General features: G+C 39.6%; 2 protein-coding genes across 3 annotated transcripts; both read left to right on the top strand.

The window, feature by feature from the left end:
* Positions 1–218: 218 nt before the first annotated feature.
* LOC145423692 (uncharacterized) lies at positions 219–2718 on the top strand. 2 transcript variants are annotated; one of them, XM_080296429.1, is made up of 6 exons: positions 219–336; positions 891–923; positions 1087–1139; positions 1423–1802; positions 1890–2006; positions 2212–2718. In XM_080296429.1, exons 2-5 carry the CDS (start codon positions 907–909, stop codon positions 2004–2006), a joined length of 567 nt encoding a protein of 188 aa, XP_080152555.1. In that variant the 5' UTR covers positions 219–336; positions 891–906; the 3' UTR covers positions 2212–2718. The 2 variants fall into 2 exon arrangements, with proteins under 2 accessions (XP_080152555.1, XP_080152556.1); XM_080296430.1 differs by having other exon boundaries at positions 257–441.
* A 528-nt stretch (positions 2719–3246) lies between these two features.
* On the top strand, positions 3247–9391 carry LOC113014915 (uncharacterized). The gene is made up of 5 exons (XM_026156753.2): positions 3247–3384; positions 3494–3513; positions 3599–3713; positions 3789–3962; positions 8296–9391. Exons 1-5 carry the CDS (start codon positions 3382–3384, stop codon positions 8911–8913), a joined length of 930 nt encoding a protein of 309 aa, XP_026012538.2. The 5' UTR covers positions 3247–3381; the 3' UTR covers positions 8914–9391.
* Positions 9392–10417: the final 1026 nt, after the last annotated feature.

Raw genomic sequence — 10417 nt, 5'->3', positions numbered from 1 at the left:
CTCCGCCGTTGTATCTTTCTGCCGCAGCAACGAAAGTCTTATTGATGCTTTTTTAGCATAGTTATAATATTGTTATAGTTATAGTATCATTATAGATTTATTGTTGTAGTTATTTTTAGGGGCACTTTTGCTTGTGCAACCCCCCAAAAGGGTCTAAACTCGCTTATGCAAAATACAAATAGGGGCTGGTTCAAGACTTTTGCACAGTACTGTGAATCACAACGGTTGATGAGCACGTGAAGGCAGCACAGTCAGTAGTGGTACCGAGTCTGTTGTTACTGATACCACAGCTGCTCCCGACAGGACAGAAAACGTCAGTGTGCGTCCGTAAACCCGGTAACTACTCTCAGCTGAACCTTTCTGATACTCGTTATTAGTAATGAGTGGTTTTTTTCGCGTGACTTTCTCTCGGCTTGATAAAGGGCTGTGTAGAAAGCTCTGGTACGTAACGACTAGCTTCATTTTTAAAGCGCTGTCTCAGTGAAGTGAGGCTGCTGCTGCTTGTTTGTGCGAGTTTTTAATGAAGCAATGTTTTCAGTCCGTTTGTTACTCGCTTGTGTTTCGGCTTGTGTTTACATAAATAACTTTACATTATCACAGAACAAGAAAGCGCTTTGTTTGTCACGTTCACCTTAGTTTCGTTTTTAAACGTAATCATACAGTGTTGAGGCTAAGAATAAATATTCCGAGTGAGAAGCAAATAACAGAAAAAAGACATTTTATTTAATGCTATTTACTACAGACAATGTAAATTATATTTGAAAAGGATTTTTTTTTTTTTACAATACTTTTTATGGAGCAGTTTTCTTTTAAGTCCCAAACATGTTTAAGTAGAATTAATGTGAAGTTGGATTTTCCATGACTGTTTTGACAATCACCTGTTTTTCTAGGTGACTGAGGGCTGAAATGGCTGTATGTGCAAGGTATCTACATATCAGAAGACAAATGTGCAGGGATGTCATGTTTAGTGCTTACAGACACCACACTGCATTTTGGGATTTCATAGATAGTGTTGTGATACTTTGTAGTTTCCAGTGATCACTGTCACGCTGATTCATTTTACTGTAACCTTTTTATTTCTTTCAGTGCACATCATTCTCTTGTTATGCCAGATCTGCAGCAGTGTGAGAGGGCAGAAGGTAACGGCATGCTTTTCCTCTACATACCATAGACGTCGGTCTGATGGCATAATAGTTACAAAAAACCAATCTGTATCTTTTTTCCTTTATCACAATAATTTTTTAGCCTAAGGGTAAAAATCTGTTCCGGTAGGGTCTCAAACTGTGGTCTTCAGTGAGTTCAGCAAAATGATTCACGTCAGCCTTTGTTGTCTTTTTACTGAAGAAAGCCTTCCCTTTGTGCACGTGGACAGTAGTCCGAGCATATGAGATCAGTGAGCTCATCTTCTCTGCTTATTTCCAGGTATAAAATACCTGGAATGGGTGTCAGATTTTGTTTCCAAATACAAAAACAAGCATTTAAGCTTGAAGAATCCAGCTGGTGCCATGCTGAGGATAGCAGGGCTGGAGGACACCATGTACAGAGGGAAACATGATGAAGTGAACGGCTGGGGAAAATTCTACCTCCCCAAAATCGTAAACATGCAGGTCATCGGTGTGGTGGAGGGCACCTCGTGTCCATGTGACGAGCTCGTGCTGATGACCTGTGAGGACAAAAAGCTGTACGCCTACGATGGAGAGGAGCTGCATCTGGTGGCTTCCAGTTTCCAGCAACTACATGACAAAGACATAGAGTATCCAGCATCCAAGAGCTACTACAATGGAGAGGCCTTCAAAGATATGGTGAGAAGTTCGAGTGTTAAGAATAAGACCTGCTGGTAGAGATCGATCACCTGACAGGTTCTTTGTATTGTGTTATCTTCTGTTTAGACTGAAAAGGACTGGGAAGCAGTGAAGATGGGAGGCGTGGGGAGGAAACTGGAGGGAGAGCATCAAAAGCTGGTGAAGGAAACCAAGTCGGCGTTCTTAAAAAGCCTAAAATCATAGGTGGGTATCCATCCCAGCTTAGAATTAGATCCAGGATTGAAGCCTTTATGTTTGACTGCTCTTTCCTTGTTATTCATCACTTCAGTAAAACACAGCTGGTGTTTGCTGGGATGGAGAAACATGACATGTTGTGTCTCAGAGTGGTTGATGTGGATAATCATTGAGGTTGTTGTTCTCTTAATAATACTTTTTTTTCCTCTTACAGATTCTGGTATTTAGCCAAAAGAGCTTCAGGTTTTTGGCTTCAACAGCATGAAAGCAAACATCATCTTCAGTGGCATGAACCCTCTGACCACATACTAACGCTAAAGCAGAGCTGAATGTGTAAAAATGTTATATTCTCCATGGAATTCTGATCTGTTTTATTTCTCCACCCAGATTGTATTTATTAGATGATAGTATCTGCTAAAGGAGGAAGAAAAGTATTTTTTCATGCTGTAGTTTATTACTGCAAGTTTCACAACATCAACAGGAAGAAAAAAAAAAACTAATGAAGTATCAGTTACACGTGATAATGACAACAGGAAAACTCCACCCAATCACAGCATGTCTGATAACAGGGCCAGTTTATTCTTAAGTAAATGTTTCACTTCTTGATGTCAGCTGCTCTCTGTGTGACCTTCACTTCTTGCTCCACTGCTCATTTCACCCTCCTTCCTTACACTAACATTAATAAATATGAATACTGAATAATTAAAGTGATCAAAGTTAACACTGTTTGTGTTTTGTGTGGATTATTTTCTGACATTATCTACAGAACACCTGCAGTGTTGTGTGCTGTTTAACAGTACTGCACAATGCTGCAGTGCGTTTGTTCCTTCCTGTTGCAAATTCAGTGAGTGCATCTGAAACTGTGTTTTTATAAACTAAACAAGAGTGAGCATAATAGTACATATTATAAAGGTACTTGTATTCATCTCACTGTTTCATCCATAAATGTACCTGACAGTTACAGTACCATAGAGTAGTTTTAACAGTACTTTAAACATAATGCATTAGAACAATACAAACAACATTAAAGATCACGGGTGTGCAGGGTAAATGGAGCTGTTTTCTTTTTAAAATTATATCTTTATTTGGATTGGACAAGAAAAAACCATCTGCATAGCAGTATATGAATAACATGGGAACAAAGTCCTTCCAGGTTTTAGATTAACTCCAGGAGAGCAAATGATAAACAAAGTGATCAGCGGTTGCATATTAACCTCCACTAGCTATTACTAGGAGAGTTGCTCGCATGCTCTCCCGTGGAGCTGTTTTCTACAGTAGAGTAAGAGTCCAGTGCAGGGCTGGTCTTCTTTAAATCACATGAGGAACCATTTTAAGGCGGAGGCTGTTCGCTCTGTGCTTTCTGTTTCATTCTTAGACTGCAGCAATGGTGAGTAGCAGCTTTTCACTTCTTCACTGTCGTCTTCTCTGCCACCAATGATAGTTATTTTATTCTGTCAATATTAAATTAAATATGTTTTCTCTCATGTTCAAAATAGGCTGACCAAGAGCAAAACAGGTATGTCTGCAGATTCTGCTGAAGCCAAAGTTATCAGACCTCTTGTGTTTTTAAATCCCTAACAGCTCACTCATTATCATTTTAGAAAAGAAGAATTTCTGAAAACTCAACAAGGTTTCAGAGAAAATGCCTACAAGATTATCATGAAGATGGATGACTGGTCTAACATGGCTCCAGGAAGTAAACACTTAGTGGATGAGGTGGGTTAATTTTGGCACCTTTAACACTGTCCTGTTATGTCACTTGTAACATTAAGTAAATGTGTTTTCCCTCAGATTCTTCACAGCATCTTCTTTTTGGGCAAAATCAACAAAATCCCTTTTTCTCCAGAAGAAATAATCTCTGATGGTGATATTTTGAAAGCCTTAAAGAACAAATTTCCCAGACCTTTTCAATTCTATCTGACTCAGCTTCCCAGACGGAGTCCGTTCTCCTGTGTGCTCGACATGGTAAGATAACTGTTCTCACATTTTCAGTCAATCTGTTAAACTTCCGTTTTAAAGAAAGTATGATGCAAAGTGTTTTTTGTCTGGTAAGTCTAAAAAATGGCTGAAAAGTGTGCCTCATACTTCACCCAACAGTGCTCAGAGACTGCTGGAGAACTAGAGACTTGCTTCAGAATTTGTTAGTTAAGGCTAAATCATATCTAAAAGACTCAGTATTGGACATACTTACAGTCTAGGGCTGGGCGATATGACCCAAAATTCATATCTCGATATTTTTTAGCTGGATGGCGATATAAGATATATATCTCGATATATTTTTTTTAAAGCCATAAAGTAAGAACAAAAAGAGAGTTCTTAGTCAAAGCTGTGTCCCAGATGTCACACAGGCACTTTTATTAACATAGAGCAGATGTACATAAAATTTACTCAAAAATAAATTATGAGCATTTATTAAATAATAATGCTCCATAAATAAAAGAAAACAATGTTGTTTTTGTGCATAACAAAAAGCTCACAATTGTGCAGTCAAAATGTAAACTAAAAGACGCTGAGCACAATAACAAAGATTTCACAGCTGCTCTGTTCCCAAGTTTTACTGTGTGACTGACAGCCTGGAGTTTGAAATCCGCTTCGCAACCACGTCTCTTAACAGGTGCCATTTATGGTCCTTATACACAGTAAGGTAATATTACGTTGAAGCACAGTACGTATCACTCTGCGAGGCTCAGCCGTAATGCTCCGACAATCCATCAAGCGGTGCAGCTCCGTAGCTTACCAAAGTCGTACTAAAACATTTTTTGACAGATTGCTGAGCGCTGTGTTCCACATAAAATCGGTTCGTGGCCATCAAGCACAACCAGAATTAATACATAAGGCGCGCTGTCAACTTTTGAGAAAATGAAAGGATTTTAGTCCATGCAGCGCCTCTGGGCTGCATGGCGTTAGCGTGGTTAGCCCGTTAGCGTGGTTAGCTAGCTAACACGTTGACGGTGTCCAGTCCCACGCACGGGGCGATGCGCAGTAACTCGTTAACGGAGATTTGCCGTGTTGATCTTGTCGCATCCGATGGGGGAGGAGGGGGAGTTGTGTTCAGTGAAGGAGAGGCGAGGCCGAGTAACGTTGTAAAGACGAAAGTGGACGAAAGAGAGGCAAACTTGCGGCTCCACAAGTATAATTATAACGTAACATAGACTATATCGATATAAAGGATATTGTCACATCTTATATCTCGTATAAAAATATATCGATATTTTTTAAAAACTCGATATATCGCCCAGCTCTATTACAGTCTTCAGTGCATATATGATGCTGTTGCTGTGTAGCTGCTGGATCTGTTAAGTCAACTCAAAGATTAAATTTAGTATTTCTCTTGACAGCCCAGGAAAAAAGGTTGTTTGCAAAATACGTTTTGAATCAGTAATAACAAAGATGGATTTTTGCTTGTTGATTTGAAATTCAGAGGTGGGTCGAGTATCCAAAAATTGTACTCGAGTAGCATTACTTTAAAATATTATTATTCAAGTAAAAGTGAAAAGTAGTCTTCAAAAAAAGTTACTCAAGTAAGAGTAAAAAAGTACTTGGCGAAAAGACTACTCAAGTAGCGAGTAACTTTAAAATGTCTGATTTATTTTATAAATAAATATCAGACAAACAAAAATAAATAAATATACAAATTTTAGTATTTTCAAAAGGAATATATGTAAAAACATCAGCAAAATAAGGCACAACAACTCTAATTTACAGATTTCAGTTTTTCACAACAAAGCTTTTTTCACCAGTATAGTAAATAATATAAATATATAAACAGTGCAAACAATTTCCAGTGACAAGATATGCTGTGAACTTTATATTCATTTTTGCTCCAATTGGCACAGCAGCCTCAGAGAAAACATTAAAACGAGGCATCTTCAACATATGTACATACAAGGCAGCTCAGTTTACCATAAATTGTATGAATGTGCATTTATTTCTGCATAAATGCACATGCAATATAGAGTATGTTTGGGGAGTGCGACTGTCTGTGCAGTGTCTATTTGTGTCTGTCTACACGTTGGGTGAGTGCCGAGTATTTGGTTGTGTATATGGGGGTGGGAATGCACGTCTGTGTCCGCGTGCGCCTGTTCGTCTGTATCTATATCAGGTTGGGTCTTAGACTCAACCTCTCTGGGTACATCTCAGGTCCTCTAAAGTACGGAGGCCTATCCCCCCTCACCACACTCCCTGCCGGTGGCTGATGCCCTCAGACGTTGGTGTGTTGGTGGTTCTTGTCGACTGGGGCTGGGCACTCATGTATGTACCGGCTCACTCCTGGTGGCCGATTGGCAGGGCCTGGCGCCTGTGGCCCGGCTGGGCCCCTTCCGGGGGGCTGAAGCTCGGTCCTCTCTGGCACAGCTGGCTGCCGGCAGAGCCCGCGGGCATGCCACTGCAACCCCCTCTGGCCTCTGCTCCGTAGCTGCTGGGTGATGTCTCGTTTGGGGCTCTACTCAGCTCTTCCCAGGAGGGTGGCATGGTTCCCCCCCTTTGGTGGTCCTCCTCGGGTCCTCGTACTCTGGAGCCTCTGGATGTCTGGGGCCTGGATCTCCTCCATACCTGCTTCATGCCCTGGGGGACGGGGCTATGGTTCCCCACACTCCCTAGCAGATCGTTACATGGAGAAACCTTTGGAATACAAGCATGCTGATCCACACAGGTGTGCATACAGGTGTACACACGGGTGTTCACAGACGCAGACTACACCTTTCTTGGCTGCTGCCTCAAAGCACATTGTGCGCTGTCTATCTTGCGTGCTGCACAATATCGTTTAATATTTAGTAACTATTGATATCTACTGCTAGCTAGTTTATTGTGATGGTGCTTTTTTTTTTTCTTATTATGTTGCTCTTTGTTGTTTGCTTTCTCTTCTGTTTTTTTTTTCCATACAGGTGATCCAGGTGTTTTGTTTGTTTTTCTTTCTTTCTTCCCCCCTTTCTCACCGTCTCTTCTCCCCTCTGGTTTTCTTTCTCTCCCTCTCTTTCTTTCATTCTTTCTCCCTGTCCTATCCCCCAGTCATGTCTGTCCCGTTTGTAGCAACCGAAAATAAAATAAAATAAATTCATAATTATAATAAAGGTCAATCAAATGGACCAATATGGAAAGGCCATGATGATCCACTTGGTAAAATAAATCTGCTTGGCATCTTTCTTGGCCTTCAGACAACAATTCTGACGGCTAAAGATCCAAATGGGACAAAAAAAAAAAAAAAGTTTAATTTAATTTAATCTAACCCAATAACTTTAATCTCAGCCAAACCGATTTACCCACAAACAAATAAAACACTGAAAAAGCCAAACAATAACATTTTTAAGTTATCAAAGTGACTTATATATCATGTTTAACCCGAGTAGTGAAAGACCACGGGGGTTTGAAAACGATGTGTCGGTCGGCTCAGAAATTTGAAGTTTACACAGCTACATTCTCACCTGAAAACATGTTAAAAGTTTTTTTTTTTGCGACCCAGAAAGAGAAATAAGAGTAATATTAAAACTAAGCAGCTGCCGTCATTGTTGGAAACTGGAATTGGCTGGGCTGCACTATGAATTCTGCGATATGGTTTTTCAATTTTGTTGTCCGGGTGGAAAATCGAGAGAAATTCGGGAGAATGGTGGCTCCGGGAGATTATGACGCTATAATTTGAGATACAATAAATAAAATAAGTTTTTGTACAAAGTATCAGTATCAGATCAGTATCATCGATACCACCCTGAATATTACTTGGTATCGGATCGGAAAGGAAATCAGTGGTATCGCACATCACTAGTGTCCGCTACTTTGAAACGCTTGGGCCGCTCTGCCCGCCACAGTTTCAAACTGGTCATGTGACTGCATGGCCACATCTCATTGGTAAAAAAGTACCAACTTTTTAAAGAGTAACGAGTCGAATTTTGCAAATGTAGCGAAGTAACAGTACCGTTTCTTCTTCACAAATGTACTCAAGTAAAAGTAAAAAGTATCGTGCAAAAAAGGTACTTTAAAAGTACATTTTTTTCAAAAACGTACTCAAGTAAATGTAACAGAGTAAATGTAACTCGTTACTACCCACCTCTGTTGAAATTAGATATATTTTGAACTATTCCACTCCATCTCTTATCTAAATAAAAAGCATCTAATTGTCCTGCATAGCTAAATAACTCAATAGACTAAACATCTTGATCAACTATATATTAAAAGAAATCACAAAATCTCATGAATTAGAGTCAGATATTTATAAAAATATTACAGTTACAATAAAAACAAATGGAAGTTGATCATTTCTAGGATGCTGGTGTAACATTTAGGCTGTATTTGTAACTATTTCCAGATTGTCCTGCTGAAGAATCCAGAGAACGAAGAGCAAATAAAAAAGAGTCTGCAAGAACTCATCAAAAACCTTGCTCCACTTTTTCTGGTCTCCTCCACCATCTGCATTTCCCAGAAATCCAAAACAGACCAAAATTCAAAGAGGTACTACGGAGTCTCCATGTCCACCAACGGTCCTAACCCGGGGAAAATTGTGATTGCTGCCTCCTGTCTTAGCAAATGGGATGAATATGTATCTGGTGCAGTGATGACCTATTATCCAAAAAAGGTCAAGAAAGATTACTTTGATGGAACCATTGAAGTACCTGGAAACATCAGGTGTGAGGCATTTAATCTCAGTAATGATGAAAAAATGAACCCTTGCAGATCATGTCACAATTTGTTTGGCTTGAACACAACAGAAACAAAAGAGTGGGAGTATGGTAACTGTGCTGAACCCGAGAGCCTGAGCAACTTGCTTACAAATGAGGAAGAAGTTAAAAATAAAACACATGTGCACGAACACTCAGCTGAAAACAGGCAGAGAGCTAAGGAAGAGGTTCGTAAGGATCTTATGAGTGTGTTACGAACAATTCAGTTTAAGAAATGGACAGGAGAATTTTACACCCCAGAATCATAAGGTGCAGAGGTGACCTGATACATCTGCTTTGGTCTGATTCTGATGAATAAATGATGCTCTGACAGAATGAGTGTGGATTTGCTCAAACTGTTTACTCTCCAGCTCCGTATAATGTGCTTGTTAGAAATTATATGTAATAATAAAATCAGGCTTCTACGTTTTAAAATGCAATATGAAGGATGCGAGACAGCAATTATTGGGAAGAAACACCTTTATACTGGTCTATACCCAGGATGCACATGAAGTAAAAACAACAAAACCATTTTTTCCTTTTATGATCCCATCTATAACCTCTTTCATAAGCGCTACACATGTAGTTATAATAGTTGTAGCAGTTATAGCACTAATTATATTTCTGCATTGTAAAATCTAACTTGTTTCAGTTTAATCCTGTAAAGTCTCAACCATGAAATAATTGACAGAAAACTCAACTGGAGTGCTTATTGAACCTTCTAACAAATAAAATAAATAAACTGCATATGTGAGTTGTTTTGTTTTTTCCACATCCAGCATTTTTGTGCAATTTATTGTTTTTAACATTGTGTGTCTGCAGATTCTACTGATGAATTTATCAGAGCTGTGACGGGTTTTTAAATCCATAACTGCTCATTCATTTTAGGAGAGCAGAATTTCTGAGAAATCAACAAAAAAAAAAAAAGAAAAAAAAGAAACTTGAAGGCATTTCTTGTCAGGGCTCTGTGTGCGGGCAGGTGGAAATGTGGATCCAAATGCAGGACTCAGAGACGAAATGTAACTAAAACCACAGCTTTTATTGCTGGCATGAAACCAAGCAGGCACACACAGGCAGGGTCTGAGGGTACGACGCGACACTGAGCACAGGAAAACACAGGGCTAATATACACAGGGTGGTAATCAGCGAATGGGCAACAGGAGGGAGACACAGCTGGGAGAGATCAGGGTTAACGAGACGGGGGGAACCAAGCTGCACACAGTAACATAAGACAAAGACTTTCACAATAAAACAGGAAACATGAATTACTAAACAAGCATGCAGACTTTACACTGAGAGACAGACAGACAGAGAATGACACATGGAACCTGAACTAAACTAAACGTGAGATATAACTGAGAACAAATCCTTAAGCACGGATAAACAGAAACAAGAAATAATAATCGTCATCACTACAAGAATAAGAAAACAATCCATGAAGCAGAATTAAACCGAAATATAATAAACTCAAAATACTGGGTCCAACGGACCCAGAACCGTGACATTTCTGCCTTCAAGATACTGAAACAGATGCAGGAGTGGTGTAACATGCCTCAAGGAAGTAAGAGGTGGAAGGAACGCTTAATGGACAAGGCGGGTTAAACTGCAAGCTTTGGAAACAGGACCATTGTGCAATCTGTAATTTAACAATGAATTCATGTGCTTTCACTTAGCAGACTCTTCACAGCATCTTCTTTCTGGGAAAAATCAACAAACCTCCCTTTTTTCCCCAAGAAGAAATCATCAGGGATATTTTGTCAGGCTTAAAGAAAA

The sequence above is a fragment of the Astatotilapia calliptera genome, chromosome 22 (assembly GCF_964374335.1).
Source record: "Astatotilapia calliptera chromosome 22, fAstCal68.1, whole genome shotgun sequence".
Taxonomy (NCBI): Eukaryota; Metazoa; Chordata; class Actinopteri; order Cichliformes; family Cichlidae; genus Astatotilapia; species Astatotilapia calliptera.
The sequence above is the reverse complement of the archived record's forward strand: the minus strand, read 5'-3'. Positions and strand labels throughout refer to the sequence as shown.

What these genes read in the sequence shown, in the direction of transcription:
- LOC145423692 (XM_080296429.1), top strand. An exon ending in GCAGTGTGAGAGGGCAGAAG is followed by an intron (nt 1,140 to 1,422) that starts GTAACGGCATGC and finishes GCTTATTTCCAG; the next exon opens with GTATAAAATACCTGGAATGG. An exon ending in GAGAGGCCTTCAAAGATATG is followed by an intron (nt 1,803 to 1,889) that starts GTGAGAAGTTCG and finishes TCTTCTGTTTAG; the next exon opens with ACTGAAAAGGACTGGGAAGC.
- LOC113014915 (XM_026156753.2), top strand. An exon ending in GCTGACCAAGAGCAAAACAG is followed by an intron (nt 3,514 to 3,598) that starts GTATGTCTGCAG and finishes TTATCATTTTAG; the next exon opens with AAAAGAAGAATTTCTGAAAA. An exon ending in TCTCCTGTGTGCTCGACATG is followed by an intron (nt 3,963 to 8,295) that starts GTAAGATAACTG and finishes AACTATTTCCAG; the next exon opens with ATTGTCCTGCTGAAGAATCC.